The sequence below is a fragment of the Lynx rufus genome, unplaced genomic scaffold (assembly GCF_022079265.1).
Source record: "Lynx rufus isolate CCGP_SWC_20201006 ecotype Redwood Valley unplaced genomic scaffold, mLynRuf1.p SCAF_6, whole genome shotgun sequence".
Taxonomy (NCBI): Eukaryota; Metazoa; Chordata; class Mammalia; order Carnivora; family Felidae; genus Lynx; species Lynx rufus.
This window is the reverse complement of record NW_025814878.1, coordinates 10,185,193-10,204,410: the sequence shown is the minus strand read 5'-3', so window position 1 is coordinate 10,204,410 and position 19,218 is coordinate 10,185,193. Positions and strand designations below refer to the sequence as shown.

The 19,218-nt window shown below is 40.9% G+C and overlaps 1 protein-coding gene across 1 annotated transcript in view; it reads left to right on the top strand.

The window, feature by feature from the left end:
- The window catches only part of PLEKHG1 (pleckstrin homology and RhoGEF domain containing G1), a 99,928-nt gene that overhangs the window by 37,345 nt on the left and 43,365 nt on the right, over positions 1-19,218 (top strand). The window contains exon 3 of the mRNA XM_047102702.1: positions 12,952-13,021. Within this exon, the coding sequence (XP_046958658.1) occupies positions 12,952-13,021 (70 nt within the window). The remainder of the gene's footprint in view (positions 1-12,951; positions 13,022-19,218) is intronic.

Sequence of the window (19,218 nt, the reverse complement as noted above, 5' to 3'; positions counted from 1 at the left end):
ATTTTTGCTTTGTCTTTAATCTTACTATAGTTGTTGGAGGTATGGTATATGGTAGGAAGTCCAAATTCTTATTTTCCTCTGTGTAGCCAACGGCCCAATCACCACTGATTGAAAAGTATGTCCTCTCTGTGCTTATTTCTACCTCCATGTTCCTCCCACGTGACTTTTACATGTGTGTGTGGGTCTGTTTCTGAGCTGTGTATTCTGTTTCATTACTCTATTTGTCCGTCTCTCCCCCATACCACACTGTCTTCATTATTAAGCCCACGTTACCCTTCAACAATGGCTTAGCTTTTCTTGACTGTGCATTGTCAAGTGATTTTTTTTTATTATTTTGTCAAGTTCCATGATGAACTCTGTTGGGATTTTTATTGAAACTACATTTAATGTAGATCAATTTTGACAGATTGATATCTTTACAGTATTGGGTCATCCCATCCATAAACATATTTCTCTTCAATCAAGCCTTTGTTTAAATGTTTTGTAATTTCCCCATCACCTTCATGCACACAACTTTTAAAAGCCTAATTCCTTTCAGTGTTGTTTTGACTAGAATATGTTTTCTATTTTTAAATTGACTCATTGTCGTCTGGGAATGTTATTGATTGTTATATTGAGATAGTATCCAACTAGCTTTCTAAGCTTTTCTGTAGCTCTAATAGTGGCTTATAAATCCTTTTGGATTTTCTGTACAGACACTATCTGAAAATGAGGAAATCTTTTGTCTTCCTGTATTCTTCTACCCATAATGTTTTTTCTTGTGTATTGTTTGGGATAAGTCCTCTCAGACAATGTTGATATGATGTTGGCATCCTTATCGTCTTTCTGACATTAGCAGGGATGCTTTAACTCTCTTTGTTCTCGGATTTAGATAAACACTTTTTCCTATTTTGCTAGGATATTGTGAGTGCATACTAAATTTCATTGAATACTTAATCTGCCTTTAAGAAAAGTAGGATATGATTTTCTCCCTCTATTCATAATGTGGTAAATTGTATTAATACACATTCTATTTGAATCATACACTTATTACTGGGATAAACCCTACCTGGTCATGATGTTTTATATATTTATGCACTGATACGTTTGATTTGTTTGTATTTTTTTAAGAAATTTTTTATACATGTTTATAAATGACCGATATCTATAACTTCTTTCTCATACTGTCTTTTTTTAAATGTTTATTTCTTTATTTTGAGAGAGAGAGAGCACACACATGACATTTGGGGGGGGCGGGATGCAGAGAGTGAGAGAGAGAGAGAGAGAGAGAGAGAGAGAGAGAGAATCCCAAGCAGGCTCCGTGACCAGCGTAGAGTGTAACATGGGCTCAATCTCACAACCATGAGAAAACGACATGAGCCAAAATCAAGAGTCAGACACTCAACAGACTGAGCCACCCAGGCGCCCCCCTCATACTGTCTTTGTTCAATTTTGGTATATGACTAGATTTAAATTGTTATTTCACAAAATCTGCCAACATAAAACATTTGGGGATGAAGTTGATACTTCATTTTTGTTTTCCTTTTTACAGCGAAATCTCTCTTTCCTCTCGTAATCCCTGTGGTAGCCTAGAAATGTAAGTCTCTAGTTTGGTGTCTGGAAGAAATCCCCGAATGGTCAGGAAACTAGGTCAGTGAGAAGAAACTTCTTTCACCCTCTTAACATGCCCCTAAAATCCAAAAAAAATTTTTTTTTTTTACTTCCTATTAAAGAAGAACATATCGACTGTTTTATACACTCATCCTTCTCTTGGAATAGGGAAGAGTTACCTGAACTATAATTTGAACTTTGAGGAAAGACAGATCATTCTTTTCTATTGAATTTCTATTTCAAACTTACTAGCAAGTTAAAATCATCTAAGCTCCGTTCCTTCCTCAGAAGATGAGAGTCAAATCTTGCTTTTCCCTTAAACTCTGTCTCTTTATTCTGGATACAAGTCACTGCTTGTAAAATACTCAGCTAAGTCTAAAGTCTAAAAAAAAAAAAAATGATCTGAGCCATCCTTTTTTTTCGCCCTTGAAATGTAATTTGGAAAGTGAACCAGGGGATACAGAGAACAGTAAGGCAGTGAAAGTTGGGAGAAGTTTTCTTTTAGTCCATTCTTTCACCACCAGAATCTCTTTAACTTCTGCACAGTGGTAGAAATATTTTTACCTGCAGGCTTTTTTTCAAGCGGACTTTCCAAGGCCAGTGCTGAGTGAAATGAATGGAACATCTGGTGCCGTTAACCTCGTTCCATTTTCTGTTCCCATGTGTACATGTGCCTGGGTGCTTGCAACAAGTTAAAATGCCAGCTGACTTAGGTGGGTGGGAAAAGGAAGTGGTGCTAAGAGTCCTTTGCAGACCAGAAGGGGAGAGGCCTCATTCCTGAATCTCATTTGGTGTAAGGCAGTAGAATCTTCAAGGTCAAAATACAGTTCCTTCCTTCACGTTCACGTCACTGGTCAGAGCAAATTTTACATGTAATGTGTTCTGTAAAAGTGAACAGTGTTTCCTCTAATTGTACCCCCCCCAAAAAGGGACTTGAGCTCAAGTAAGAAATGTGAATCTTCTTTTTCCGAGCCCTACTCAAAAAAGAAAAAATATCTGAAACAGTTACTCAGGGAAAATGGGAAATACCCAAAACCTGAAGGTGGGATGACTCTAATTTTAGCTGTGAGCCTAAAACACAATCTGTGAGTCACTCCTTCCTGTCAGTGTGTATGTAGGGCTGTTCATTAGATTCACAGATGCAATGAGAAACCCGGTCCCCGCCCTTAGGCTGTAACTCTAGAAGGACAGGCCTGGTCCTGGTCTTTATGGAGTATCTTCAGTGGCTGATGCACCACATGCCATGGCCACGTCTGTGCTCCCGTAGTACAGGGCGTATTGTTTTATAGTCTACTTCCTGTATCTCCGGCACTCCTGTTCACCAAAGTTGTTCACCAAAGTCCAGCCACAGTGGCTTCCTTTCTGTAACCTCACACAAGAGCACATCAAGCTCATTCTGGACTCACAATTGATTTCTTTTTTTTTTTTTTTTCAACGTTTATTTATTTTTGGGACAGAGAGAGACAGAGCATGAACGGGGGAAGGGCAGAGAGAGAGGGAGACACAGAATCTGAAACAGGCTCCAGGCTCCGAGCCATCAGCCCAGAGCCCGACGCGGGGCTCGAACTCCCGGACCGTGAGATCGTGACCTGGCTGAAGTCGGACGCTTAACCGACTGCGCCACCCAGGCGCCCCTCACAATTGATTTCTTAAGTGGCTTTCTCTTCCAGCCTTCCCCCCACTCAAATATCACCTCCAACAAGAGTTTTCCATGACTGCTCCAACGCTCTTCCCCCACCACCCAGCCTCAATTGCTCTCCCCACATTGCCCTTTCTGCTTCGTATCACATAGTATAATGTCATATTATGTTGTTTTGTTTTCAGTAAAACCAATACTGTACTATTTTTCACATAAACGTTTCTTATTAAGTGATAATACATTATGATATGTGAGTTTCTACTGTAATTTCACTTAGATTTTTCTGGTTTTTGTTTTTTGTGTTTTTTTTTTGTTTGTTTGTTTTTTTTTTTTTGAGAGGGAGAGAGAGAGAGAGCAAGGCAGGGGCAGAGAGAGAGAGGGAAAGAGAGAATCCCAAGCAGGCCCCACACTGTCAGCACAGAGCCCAACACAGGGCTCAATCTGACAAACCATCAGATCATGACCTGAATTGAAATCACGAGTTGGACACTTACCTAACTGAGCCACCCAGATACCCCCAAGTTTTTCTGTTTTTAGAAAAAGGGTGTTTTCAAATTTTATTTTTTATTATATAAGAATGCTTAACGTGTTATCTTCTTGACCAAATTTTAAAGTGTGCAGTACGTTATTGTTAACTTAGGCACTATGTTGTACAGCAGATGTCTAGAATTTATTCATCTTGTTTAACGGGGACTTTTTGCCCATTGATTAGCAACGCCTCCATTTGCTCCCCCTTCCCCCTGCAAACCCCTGGGATCTGCCATTCTACTATTTGAGTCTCTGAAGTTGACTACTTTAGATTCCTCAAGTAAGTGGAGTCATACTGTCTGTGTCCTTTGTGACTGGCTTGTCTCACTTAGCATGTCTTCAAGGCTTATCCATGTTATCACATATTACAGAATTTCCTCCCTTTGTAAAGGATGAATAATATTTCATTGTATGTACATACCATGCTTTCTTTATCCACTGATGGATTAAGTTGTTTCCACATCTTGGCTATTGTGAATAGTACTGCAGTGACCATGGGTGTGTTAATATCTCTTCATGTTCCTGATTTCGTTTCTTTTGGATAAATACCCAGAAATCCAATACCTGGCTCACATGTCAGTTCTATGTTTAATTTTTTGAAGAACTGCTTTCCATGGGGGCCGCACCATTTTCTGTTCCCACCAACAGTGTACAAGGTTTGCGTTCTTCACATCCTTGCCCACATTTGTCTTTCGTTTGCTATCGTGCTCTTTATTTATTCAGTTATTAACATTTAGCACCTCTGGTCAGGGCATAAGCACCATAGGACAGGACTTTTGCCCACGTTCTTTGTCCCGTACCTCCATACCTGTAACGATGCCTGCCATGGAGTCTTTCAATAATTATTGTCGAATGGAGAGCAAACAAGATGGTGGGCCACATGCATTAGGATGATGGCCCTTATGACAAGAGCACGAAAGCAATCCCGTTACTTTTTCCTCACTGTTCCCATTTTTTGTGTCTGTCCTATTATAGAAAATGATTGCAAAGGAAAGCTAGCCTGGTGACTCCAGCTAGGGCTCCCAGGTAGACAAGGTCTCCCATTGAAGAAACCTCAGCTTTCTAGAGTTGGTCAGGAAATAAATCATTCAATACATGTGTTTAAAATAGAGTGCAGGCCTGGGATTCAGCAGCCCTGTTACTCACCCCAGTTGTGGCCATTAATTTTTAGCTGTGTGAACTAAGGTAAGCTACTTCCCTTGTATGAGCCATGATTTCCTAACCTTGAAATTAGGGGTTGGGACTAGAAGGCGTCTCAGCTCCATCCCAGCTCCCTCCCACCCTGTGGTTTGAGCAACAAATGCCAGCCACTCACTTACAGGTGAGTTGTACCTGGAGCTTGGGTGGGTCCCCTGAGACACTTCCTCCAGCCAGACCACTACGAGATGAAGGTAAACCTCAGGGGAGCTTGATTAGCATAACATTTAGAACACAGGGAGTTAGGCAATCCCTCTCAAAATCACACCAGCATTCTTCACAGAGCTAGAACAAACAATCCTAAAATTTGTATGGAACCAGAAAAGACCCCGAAGAGCCAAGGCAATCTCGAAAAAAGAAAACCAAAGCTGGAGGCATCACAATCCCAGACTTCAAGACCGTATTACAGTCATCGAGACAGTATGGTCCTGGCACAAAAACAGATACGTAGACCAGTGGAATAGACAAGAGAACCCAGAATTGGACCCACAAATGTAGACCAATTAATATTTGACAAAGTAGGAAAGAATATCCAATGGATTAAAGACAGTCTCTTCAGCAAGTGGTGCTAGGAAAACTGGACAGCGACACGCAGAAGAATGAACCTGGACCACTTTCTTACACCAGACACAAAAGGAAACTCAAAATGGATGAAAGACCTCAATGTGAGACAGGAAGCCATCAAAATCCTCTAGGAGAAGGCGGGCAAAAACCTCTTTGATCTTGCCCACAGCAACTTCTTACTCAACACGTCTCCGGAGGCACGGGGAAAAAAGTAAAACAAACATGAAAACAAAAGTGGTTTCTAACTTGCCAATGGTGGCATAAAGCTGCCGGCCGGGCCCCACTGGGCCTGGGGTGGCGGGGGAGTCTGCGCTGGGTCCACACGGTTCTCAGCTGAGGCTCCGTCCTGCCCTTGGGGCTTGGTGCTGCTCGCCCCGGCTGCCAGGAGCCTCTTGGAATGCCCTTGACACCTGACTTGTGGGGGTTTTTACTATTGGGACCTCATCGAAATAAAAGACTTCTGCACAGCGAAGGAAACAATCAGCAAAACTAAAAGGCAACCAACGGAATGCAAATGGCCTATCAGATAAAGGGTTAGTATCCAAAATCTATAAAGAACATATCAAACGCGACACCCCAAAAATGAATAATCCAGTGAAGAAATGGGCAAAAGACATGAATAGACACTTCTCCAAAGAGGACATCTAGATGGCTAACAGACACACGAGAAAATGCTCCACATCACTCATCATCAAGGAAATACAAATCCAAACCACAATGAGATACCACCTGACACCTGGCAGAATGGCGAACATTAACAACTCAGGCAACAACAGATGTTGGCGAGGATGCGGAGAAAGGGGATCTCTTTTGCACTGCTGGTGGGAATGCAAAGTGGTGCAGCCACTCTGGAAAACAGGATGGAGGTTCCTCCAAAAAATTAAAAATAGAACCACCCTCCGACCCAGCAATTGCACTACTAGGTATTTACCTAAGGGATACAGGTGTGCTGTTTCAAAAGGGCATATGCACCTCGGTGTTTATGGCAGCGCTGTCAACAAGAGCCAAAGTATGGAACGTCCATCAATGGATGAATGGATAAAGAAGATGTGGTATATATATCTACAATGGAGTATTACTCGGCAATCAAAAAGAATGAAATTTTGCCATCTGCAACTACGTGGATGGAATCTAGAGGGTGTTATGCTAAGCGAAATTAGTCAGAGAAAGACAAATACCGTATGACTTCACTCCTATGAGGAATTTAAGATACAAAACAGATGAGCCTAAGGGAAGGGAAGCAACAATAATATAAAAACAGGGAGGGGGACAAAACAGAAGAGACTCTTAAATATAGAGAACAAAGGGGGCTGCTGGAGGGGGTGTGGGGGGGATGGGCTAAATGAGTAAAGGGCATTAAGGAATCTACTCCTGAGGTTGTTGCACTATATGCTAACGACCTTGGATATAAGCTAAACAATAAAGAAATTAATGAATTTTTTAAAAATTCCATACTTCCCAATCTACAGATTCACTGCAATCCTTATTTTTTTCCTCTTTTTAAATTATTTTTTTAATTTAAATGCAAGTTAATTAACCTACAGCATAGCCTTGGCTTCAGGAGTAGAACCACGTGACTCATCTCTCGCATATGACACCCAGTGCTTCACTGCAATCCTTATTAAAATCCCAATTGCAGTTACATAGAAAAAAAATCCTAAAATTATTATGGAACTGTATCAGGCTCTGCAAAACCAAAGAAATCTTGAGCAAAAAGAACAAACCTAGAGGCATCCTACTTCCTGATTTCAAAATGTATTACAAGCCACAGAAATGAAAATGTATTACAAAGCCACAGAAATTAAAACAGTACGGCAGTGGTATAAAGATAGATACATCGTCCAATGGAACAGAATAGACAACCCGGAAATAAATTCATGTAATATACAATCAGCTGATCTTCAAATAGGGTGCCATCAACATGCAATGGGGCAGTGAGAGACTCTTCAACAAGTGGTGTTGAAAAAACTGGATGTCCACATGAAAAAGAATTAAGTTGGACCCCTGTCTGGCACTACACACCAAAATCAACTCAAAAGAGACTGAGGAGTAAAATAAAATACCTAGAACTGTAAAAAAACTTTTTGAAGAAAATGTACGGGGAAAACTTCTTGACGTTGGTCTTGGCAGTGATTTCTTGGATGTGACACCAAAAGCACGGGTAGCAAAACTGAACATAGATGAGTAGGACTACATCAAATGACATTTCATGTCTTGATTCATACTATCTTTCATCTAGTTTCCCAGAGAGCTATTTGTGTGTGTGTACATTTATGAAAATGGATTATTATTCGGTTTTCCTATTTCCTTTTAATATTATGCTTGCTGATTTATTTTAATATTCTCCACGTGTTACTTAAGGTACGGTAGTTGCTATAACAAATAAACCCTGAAACTTCAAAAAAAAATTTTAAAAAGAACATAGGGAGTTAAATATTGTCAAGGAGTATTTCTCTTAAGCCACGATGGATTCTGCTCAAAATTATTCTCTGAGCAGACAGAGGATTTATAATGAAATCCCTGGACGCAAAACCTATGTCCTGAGCATGCCATCCTCCGGTAATGGAAATCACTGGCCCAGAAATGTTGCTTCTTTGGCTATCATTTTTCTTCAACCTATTCTCTTCATCCAGTGTTTAGGTCCCAGTGATTAGATGTCAACTATCTTTAATTCATACCCATCTACCTGTAAGAGATATTGATACAAATATCGGAACTGTATTTTCCAAAGTATTAATAATCTTACAAAGGGGATGTTTTTATGGAAATATTAGGAATGGATGTTTGATATTGGGACCATCATGAAATCTTGCATTGGTAAAAGGTCCTTTCAATGTGCAAGATACACCAATGGATTTTATTTTATTTTATTTTTTAATGTTTTTATTTATTTTTGAGACAGAGAGATACAGAACATGAGCAGGGGAGGGGCAGAGAGAAAGAGAGACACACAGAATCTGAAGTGAGCTCCAGGCTCTGAGAGGTCAGCACAGAGCCCGACACGGGGCTCAAACTCACGAACCGCGAGATCATGACCTGAGCCGAAGTCAGACACTCAACCGACTGAGCCACCCAGGCGCCCAAAATAGACCAATGGATTTTAAAGTAACAGGGTATAGTGCCTTGGTGTGGTTTCAGACTCCAACAGATACCTAAGAAACTGCCATGTGTTTTCAGTGTAATATCAAAGAAGCATAACCACACTTAATAGGCTATTCAAAGTCTCCTCTGTTTTCTAGTGACGTATCCAGGTGAGGCTAGATTGTTTTCTGCGTACTTCAATCAGAATAACAGATTGTAGCAGATTGGATGCAGAAGTAATCCATCCGTGTTCCGTTGGGGTCGACATTGGAGATTTACAAAAATGTAAAACAACACTAGTCTTCTCACCAAACTTTGTTTTATAAAACCTGTTTTTCGGGGCGCCTGGGTGGCGCAGTCGGTTAAGCGTCCGACTTCAGCCAGGTCACGATCTCGCGGTCCGTGAGTTCGAGCCCCGCGTCAGGCTCCGGGCTGATGGCTCGGAGCCTGGAGCCTGTTTCCGATTCTGTGTCTCCCTCTCTCTCTGCCCCTCCCCCGTTCATGCTCTGTCTCTCTCTGTCCCAAAAATAAATAAACGTTGAAAAAAAAAAAATTTAAAACCTGTTTTTCACAGAACGTTATCATATTAACATGTATTGGGTTTGTTATATGAATTGATCAGTTTTCTAAAATATTTAGTTTTAATTTCTAATAAATATCCAGGGATATGACCCACATAAAGAATTTTTTAGACTCTGTGCATGGGTCTGGATACCACAAAGTTTGAGGACAGCTGCCTTAAGGGACCAGGATCCCATGGAAAGCTCCACTTATATAGTTTACAGTTGCCGTGTCTCATTTTCAACCATGAAAGGACAATTTAATATCCCCAGATATTTGGGAAGAGCCTCGAACATGAATGACAGAAGCCAAAATGATCAAACTGTGTAAAGAGAGCTCAGCAGAAAGCAAAGAGCAGGAAAGAAAGGCCCAAAATAATTAATAATAATAATAGAAATATCATCATCCTTGGAGAGGAGAAATTTTGCACTCACAAGAACAGAAACATAAGAACCACCTAAACAGCCTATTTAAAAAAATACCTTGAAATTAAGAATCAAATAGAAGAAATGAAAACGTTCAATAGAGGGGACAGAAAATGAAATTGAAGTCTCCCAGAAAATGAACAATAAACAAGATGATGGAAGATAGAGGAAGAATAAGAAAGATTAGAGTATCACACCAAGAGATCGAAAATGTGAATAATAGGAGGCACCTGGGTGGCTCAGTCAGTTAAGCGTCCGACTTCTGCTCAGGTCATGATCTCGTGGTTCGTGAGTTCAAGCCCCACATGGGGCTCTGTGCTGACAGCTCAGAGCCTGGAGCTGCTTCGGATTCTTTGTCTCCCTCTCTCTCTGCCCTTCTACCGTTTGAGCGTGCAGGCTCTCTCTCTCTCAAAAATAAATAAACATAAAAAAAATTTAATGTGAATAGTAGAAGCTTCAAAGAGAGAAGTGAAAATGGAGGAGAGGAAATACCAAAGACCTAATTTAGGAACAAAAGTTCCTTAGCTTTTTGGTCCCAGGATCTGTACATGCTTCACAATTACTAAGGACCCAAAAAGCTTTTTTTGTTTATGGCTTATGATGTTTTCTTTACCATGATAGAAATGAAAACTGAAAAATTGTTAAAATTTCAATTTATTCAATAATAACCACCCATTTTGAGAAAAATAATTTTACTGTTCTTTTTCACTAACGTGTGTGTGTGTTGGAATTGTTTTCCATTTTCACAAGTTTATTGTCTGACTTACTAGAAAACAGCTGCATGCTTAGTCTGCTTCTAATTTCCATCTGAAAAAGTCCACTGTAGCCTCATGAAAGAATGAATGTAAAAAAAAAATCCAAAATTGTCCAAGAATTGTTATAGAAATAGTGACCTTATCGACCCCCTGAAGAGGTCTCAGGACCTCAGGACCTGGGGGTCACTTTGAGAAGCAATTGCTCAAGAACATTTCCCAAATAGTCAAGTTGGCTTCGTGCATGAAAAGACTCACCCCAAAGTGGGCCATCACCGAATTTCAGAAGTATGTTAACAAGGCGAAAACTCTTAAGAGCTTCCAGAATAGAAAATCAGGTCACATGAAACCTGGATCATGGATCAGAATGTTATTGGACTTCTCAGCAGCATTGGAATTCAGAGAGCAACAGATAGTTTCCCAAATACTCAGAGAAGATCATTTCCAACCAAGAATTCTGTATCCACTGACATGATCAGCAAAGTGTGAAAGGAGAACATTCTAAAACAGGAAGAGTTTCAGAAAATTTACTGCCTACTGCCCTTACTCAGACAGCTACTGGATGTCGTAATCTCAAAAAGAAGGATACGTCTGAAATGGTATCTAAGAAGCGGGGCATGTAACACAGGAACCAGGTGATCTGCATCATCAGGATGGGGTTGAAGAGACAACCCCGCGGGCCTGGGAGAGCAGCCCGTCTAGGTGACAGCAGAGTGGAAGGACCAAGGGCTCCAACAGGGAGGTCACCAAGAAAGAAGACGACCGACCAGTAGATGATCTGATGTTTGAACGCAGCGAGGCAAAGAATTACGCTTCCGGCAAAGTTTGGGGACAACTGGTGTATATTTGAAAACTAAGGGGGAAAATAAAGGACGACTTGAACTCCAGGGGAAACCTGGTGTTACACGAAAGGAAATATAGTTATGGTATACTCCAGGGCTCAGCTAAGAATAATATTGACACGGTCATCAAAATGTAAGCTCTGACTTTAATCAAATTTCATGAGAGAGATTGTTGGCAAGATGAAAGGAGGAAGGGAAGTTTGGGCAAATTAAGAAGGAAATAATAGCTCAAAGAATACTGAAAATGCGTTACCGGCATGTTTAGAGCTGTGGATACATACAGCAGAAACAGAAGAAGTGGAGAATGCTTCTGGAGCATGGCGGTCCAGCATGGGAAATGGAAAACAAGAAACTGCTTGTTTTTATTGTAATTCCTGTAGAACTATTTACATTTTTATTAAATATATATCTCTAATTAAAATAAACATGTAGGGGCGCCTGGGTGGCGCAGTCGGTTAAGCGTCCGACTTCAGCCAGGTCACGATCTCGCGGTCCGTGAGTTCGAGCCCCGCGTCGGGCTCTGGGCTGATGGCTCGGAGCCTGGAGCCTGTTTCCGATTCTGTGTCTCCCTCTCTCTCTGCCCCTCTCCCGTTCACGCTCTGTCTCTCTCTGTCCCAAAAATAAATAAACATTGAAAAAAAAATTAAAAAAATAAAATAAGATAAAATAAACATGTAAAATATATATTAATACAACTTATACAACGTGTAATTTGGAAATGTGTTAACATATAACCCCGCGATAGCCTTTGACCCAGGAATTCCATTTATAGACCTTTATCCAACAGTAGGAGATTAGTTCCATTACTTATGGTATAGCCACACAATGAAATATTATGCAGTTACTTAAAATAATTATATTCCCATTAAAAAATAAGATTTTTCATCTGAGGAAAAATATTTCCTCCCAGTGTAGCTTTCTTTTAGAGCACTATCTCCATTTATTATTTTATTTTATTTTATTTTATTTTATTTTATTTTATTTTATTTTATTTTATCTTATTTTATCTTATTTTATCTTATTTTATTTTATGTTATCTTATCTTATTTTAATTTATTTTATCTTATCTTATCTTATCTTATTTTATTTTAAATTAGTTCGACTCCCCATGTGGGGCTTGAATTCATGACCCCGAGATCGAGAGTCACATGCTGTACCAACTGAGCCAGCCAGGTGCCCCTCTCTGTTTATAATTTTAAATTTGTTACTGTGTGTGACCTTTGATAGAATGTCTGACTCTCCCAATAGATTCCGAGCTCCAAGCACTTACAGACCGTATGTCATTTGGCTCACTGACGTGCTTGTTCTTAGTGCCTTGCCTAGCATTCGGCACCTAGACAGCTATGTGATGAATGAGTAAGTGTGTGTAAACATGTGTACAGACAATGCCAACCGTGTAGAAGACTTCAGTGTCAGGCTGGGCTTATCTCTAGGTGGGAGAGTTATGGGTTAGACCTGTGTTTAAATCCCTGCTGCACCATGACCTTGGGCAAGTCCCTAATGGAAGCTTTGGATAAAATGACAATGGGTCATCAGTTATCCAGTTAAATGTGCTTCCTCATAGCAGTTGCCAGCTCTGGGCTTCCTGCTCTCCCACCTTGAGAGTGCACTTTGGCTTTGACCACTAGTAAAAGCTTTCTTAAAAAAAAAAAAAAAGATTCCTTGTAAATGCCCTATAAATGTATAGACTTCTAAGTTATATAAAATGTCCTCGATAATCAAACTATAATACTTTCTGGCTTTTTTTTTTTTTTTTTTTTTTTTTTTTTTAGTGAACTTCTACAAGATTTGGAAAACTGTGAAAACGATCCTGTGGCCATAGCAGAATGTTTTGTGTCCAAGGTAAGCAAGGTTCATTTCTCTTGGCCAACCAAGACAGGCACAGATTGCAAATTGTTTTCATTTTAAAGTTAAAATGACTGGTTTGTTCCATACTGGATGAAGTTAGCCACTAATCTCTCTTCGCTCTGTTTTTTGTTGTTTTTTTTCCACTGGCAAGGAAAAAAAATTCTGTTACTGTCCCTAGTAAGTTAGGAAGTACTAACTTAGTAGTTGTCCTTGAACTTACATAGTAACTGAATGATGTTTACTCATCTTCCCTAGGGAAAAAAAAAAATTAATCTTGGTGGGGAGGAAAAACGCAGAATAGGATAACATTTGAAAAATAATACATATGAAATACCACAAGACCAGTTACAAAAATCTGTTGGAATCTAGGTATTCTATATGTAATGTACGTGGTGCCAGCCGAGGCTATATAATTATCACTGGGGAATAAAGAGATGGCAGAATTAATCTCTTCCATCTTAAATATGCGCTCTCATTTTCCTACATTTTTCTTAAGCTGCATTGATGGCTGAGAAAAATATAAGAAAAGGCTCTGACCGTTAAAGCTTAAATGGTCAGCTCTGTACCAGGATTCTGAAACATACAAGACAATCCTTCACACTCTTTTCTCACTTGCTACCTACCTACCATATATATAGAATCCTATCTTAAGTTTGTCTTAAACATTCAGTAGCTTTCATTTGGAAAAGGTCTAGTGGAAATGATTTTCAGCAAACCTTCATGTGATTTCTGCAGTTGTGGTTTCAAGTGTGCAAAGGTTTAGGCAAGGTTCATGATGGTACTTTGGGATCAACCAAGAATTAGCACCTCATTTAACACTCCAGAGTGCACTGTGAACTTTGAGATGTCTGACCCTGGCTCAGGACGTGTTTCACAGGGTCATTTCTTACGGCCACAGATCCATCCAGTGGTACTGAATCCAATCGCAACACCCTGGGTTTCCTTGAAGCATGATTCCTTAAAGGCAGTTGATGGGCTTGCGTATAAAATACTCCCGATGGTGGGCGGCTGTGTGGATGTCAGCGTGTTAACATGTACAATGTGCACGCATGCTTACACAATTCTTCTCACACGTTGCCTGTGTCATAATTGATTCTCCAGAAGGGTAGGAATTTAAAAAAGAGCAGGCAAGTGGAAGAGGGAGAAAGGGGGTAAAAAGACGTGCTGAGTATATATCAGAGTAGATATGTGACAATAGCCACAGCGCATAAACAACATGGAAACCATCGGAAACGCTGGGGCTTTTACCGGTAACTGTAATCACAAGTTGATTAAAGACGGTCCAGCATATGCTTAGCTCCGGCTTAATTATTCACATAAAAGTTTGTTTATGCGCCACGTTGCCAACTCCCAGATCTTATTTTTCATTGTAATATTGCCAAGTTTAATTAGAAGACTAACTTGGGCACTCCGCACTTTCACATGTAAGCAGTGAGCGTTCGGTTCTGGCACAGCCTGCTTTTCACTCAGCACCCTGAAATTTAGAAGATGTTACGATTTCTGAAACACAACCAGCTGCTCCACTCTGGGGAGGAATGGAAAATTGCTTTAATTGAGAGGCCATTAATGAAAGAGGTAAAGCTGGCAATTGACTTCTGCTTTTATCTGAATCACTGGGGCTTACGCAGAGACTCATCTTTGACCTTGCTTTTGTGGTATGTGGAGATTACAGAAATCCTTCCTGACAAAAGGGGAATATGGTACTTCTTACCTGCTGCTTAGAAAAGAAGGACAAGGGACTGCAGGGGCCATTCCTTGGGGGAACAAAAGTAAAAGCTCCCCGGTGGGCAGGCCAAGCGGTCTCCCAGCTGAGCATCTGTCTGTTGTTAGGACTCCGGAAACACCTGGAGCAGTTTTCCTTGGTTTCCTGCCTTCACCTCACCCTCATTTCTGTCCCTTATCTCAACCGTCAGCTGGGCTGACCCCAGACAGCGGTTAAGAGGGAGACAAAGTTTATCTTCAGAGACCCCGCGTCCCCTGAGCCCCTCCTCCCGCCTCCCTTGGTGCCCTTCTCCCTTCAGTGCCCAGGCACGCACACCCCCTATCCGCTTACTGAAATTATCCTCAGGAAAGTACTGACATTGGATATTCCTACCATTGGAATGAATTCAAGTTCATGTTACCTCACCCGTATGCTACTTACATATTAAGCCTTTCTCATAATGTCCAGTGAAAACTCCTCGGGAATCAAAGTCTGTGTGTGTGTGTGTGTGTGTGTGTGTGTGTGTGAGAGAGAGAGAGAGAGAGAGAGAGAGAGAGAGAGAGAGAGAGCGTGCTCACACATGAAAGAGATGGACCCCATGACCAAAGAAACCCTAAAATCGTACAGATTTCTTTAATCTGGTTATTCATTCAGTAAACAGTTGAGTACCCCATATGCTCAATTGGCCATCCCTGACTGTCTCTTTTATTTTGGTCCTTTCATAATTAAATGTCCCATTTTTACATCTCTAATTACAGTTTGACAGAGTTTAATCAGAAGGAAATACCTATTTTTGTATGCTTTCTTTATCATTGTCTTTTTCCCTAAATAGTTCTAAAAAGGAATTGGGGTAGCATACATTGAGTAAAAGGCATTTAAGGATCAACTAACTCAGGGCTATTGATTTTTGTATAAAACCATTGTTGGAATTGTCCACAGAGCTCATAAATCGAAGGTCAAGTATACATTTGATTCTATGTTAAGACCATGTAGTTGCTTTAAATCAAAACTGCCTAATTTAAGATTGGAATAGAGCCATGGTGTCACAAAATGCACAGCGATTCAGTCGTGCAACAGTCCTGAGGCTTTATCAGGGGGAAGGTGTATGCAGGGCGAGTATATGATGTAATTCAGATATATTTTCATGGCAGCCGTTGTTTTTAAGTTTGTCATTGCAAATGATCCTAAAGGTTCCTAAATTTAGGAGAGTCAACCTGATAATTGTTCAGTCCCAGGTTGACTACAGCAGCAGGCAGGCAGAAAAGGAGCAAGAAACTGAGAGCGTGTGAGCGCACCCAGAGAAAGGCCCTATTTCTGCCATTAATTTACTGGGTGACCTCAGGCAGATCACTTTGCTCATCTCGTCTGTGGAGGCTGGACGCTCCAGTGCCTTCAGGGCCTTAACCAGGTGAATGCAGCGCATGCGTGGGCCCAGGTGGGGGCTAGAGCAGCCTCCGTACCTGTGTGGTGAGGGCGTGAGTGTCCTATGAAACTGGGCGCCAGGGCCCGTGCATCTGTTTCAGGAGAAGCCAGAACTCAAGACATTTTTCTCTTCCAACTTTTGGAAGCTGGCAACTAATTTAGGTGTTTAACAAAGTAGTATGTTTGAAAATGTGGCAGCATACGAAGTCAGTGAGGCTAACTATGATTGTGGCGAAACTGAGTAGCACAGGCCCCGTGGAGGAGAATTGGGGTATATCTAGCAAAATTACATTTGAAGTCATCCTGTAATCCAGCAGTCCTCCTTCCAGAAATCTATTCCCAAGATACAGCAACAAAAATGCAGTAAGTGTGGTGCTAGTCTTATAGTAGTAATCGTCACAATGTATAGATCTATATCATATATAGAAATATTTTATTAATATATATTATATATTAATTCTATAAATAATATATAGAAATACATAGAAATATACAATATAGAGAAACAGCCGAAATGTCAATAAACAGGAAGCTCTTTGAATGAATCGTGGCATATCCACATAATGGAATACTATGAAGCAGTAGAAACAACTCAAGAGTATCTCTGTGTACTACTGGGACGGGTGGGGAGAGAAGTAGATAAAAGTGTGCAACACTGTGGTTCTCAAAGTGTGCTCCCTAGACCAGCAGCACCAGCATCGCCAGCATCACTTGGGAACTTGTTAGGATGCAGTTTCTCAGACCCACAGCCAACTTACGGAATCAGAAACTCTGGGAATGCAACCCAGTAATCTCTGTTTAACAAGCTCTCCAGGTAGTTGTGACATATACTCAGGTTTGAGAATCACTGACAAATAATTTGCTTCTATTTATCTAGAAATGTGGAAGGACATGCCTATATTTAAATGGGAATTAAAAAAAAAGGATAAACTAAATATAACACCGTATGTTAACTACGCTGGTGTTAACTTTTTTTTTAAAAAAAGAATCAACTGTGAAATTAAAAATTGGTCGCCGATAGGGATGGAGAGAGAGACTAGTATGGAAAGGAACCGAAGCTAGACTTCTTTGAATACGCGTTTTCTTACAGAGTTGACCTTGAACCCATGTAAATATTTTACATAGTTATAAGACAAAATGAAAGTTAAAAAAGCAGTCTCCAAAAATGAAAACAAAATGAAATGATGAGCCTATGGATAGAGCCAATTTGTGGCGTGATCACACGAAGGAAATTCCAGTTGATTTTAAAATCGACTGTGGAGAAAATACAGCAAATACATTTTTAACTGTTTTCGATAATGATATCAAATGTGCTGGTGTTGGTATTGTTCTTCTGAAATTGAGTGTATTATGGGATACAACAAGGTGTTTATGTCAGTATCATTGACCTAGAATTGGTAAAAGGCAGAAAATACAGACGAAGAATGATGCTAATTAAAAATGCTCCAATCCTGGGGCGCCTGGGTGGCGCAGTCGGTTAAGCGTCCGACTTCAGCCAGGTCACGATCTCGCGGTCCGTGAGTTCGAGCCCCGCGTCAGGCTCTGGGCTGATGGCTCGGAGCCTGGAGCCTGTTTCCGATTCTGTGTCTCCCTCTCTCTCAGCCCCTCGCCCGTTCATGCTCTGTCTCTCTCTGTCCCAAAAATAAATAAAAACGTTGAAAAAAAAAATTTTAAAAATGCTCCAATCCTGAATCCGAATTGCCAGGTTGAACCAAGGATGTATTTTATCTTTTTTTTTTTTTCAACGTTTATTTATTTTTGGGACAGAGAGAGACAGAGCATGAACGGGGGAGGGGCAGCGAGAGAAGGAGACACAGAATCGGAAACAGGCTCCAGGCTCCGAGCCATCAGCCCAGAGCCTGACGCGGGGCTCGAACTCACGGACCGCGAGATCGTGACCTGGCTGAAGTCGGACGCTTAACCGACTGCGCCACCCAAGTGCCCCGGTGTATTTTATCTTTAAAAAACACCATATTGCTAGCTCTGTCCACCGAAAAGGCCTGGAAATAACGATGAATACAGTAGCAAGACTATCTCTGATGCCCAGACTGTGGTCTCCAAATACTAATTCCTACCAAAAGGAATCCGGGCTCCATGAAGGATGAGTCTGGGGCAGGAAATGTACAGGATGATCCAGAATGTCTTATCATTCCAGAAAACAAGGTAGCTGTTGGAGGCTGTAGGTCAGGTCACGAATGCTAAAGGAGAGGCTCCTGCTGGCCAAAGATGGGACATTTCAGCATCAGTAAGGACAATTAATTAAAAACAGCTGAAACTTGGGGCTCCTGGGTGGCTCAGTCGGTTAGGCATCCGACTTCGGCTCGGGTCGTGATCTCACGGTCCGTGAGTTCGAGCCCCGCATCGGGCTCTGTGCTGACAGCTCAGAGCCTGGAGCCTGTTTCAGATTCTGTGTCTCCCTCTCTCTGACCCTCCCCTGTTCATGCTCTGTCTCTCCCTGTCTCAAAAATAAATAAAACGTTAAAAAAAATTAAAAAAATAAATAAGTAAATAAAAACAGCTGAAACTCATTAGATATGTTTCTATTCATGAATTCACAGTGATCAAAAAACTCAAAGTGGTGGCCTTTGCAGGATGCTAGAGAGCCAATGCCTCATCCTGAAAAATAGGGAAAATTATCAAGCATCCATCCTGCCTTTTCCATACAAACTACAAACTGCGGGGTAATGGTTAACATAAGGAAGTTCCTTTTTTGGAAGGACTCTGGCTAACAAATGAAGGAATCATAGAACCAGAAATACCACCATTTGGCAGCTCCTAACGAATTAATAAATCAGACAATAATCACCATCGGTGGTTAACATCACAAAGAGAAAGACAGCCGGACACCCTGTGCCTCCTTATGGAAGTAAAATACAATTAGGACGTATTCATGCCAAACCATGGAACATAAACCTGTTCAGGCTTCCCCTAAACCACATGAGTGCAGGGGGCAGGGAGACACATGAAAGAAAACCGTAGGGACATAACCAGCAAGACAGGCCATGAGAAACTCTCTAGGACACACAGTCTGGTTTCTTCAACTAAATTGCAAGGGCGGGGGCGGGGG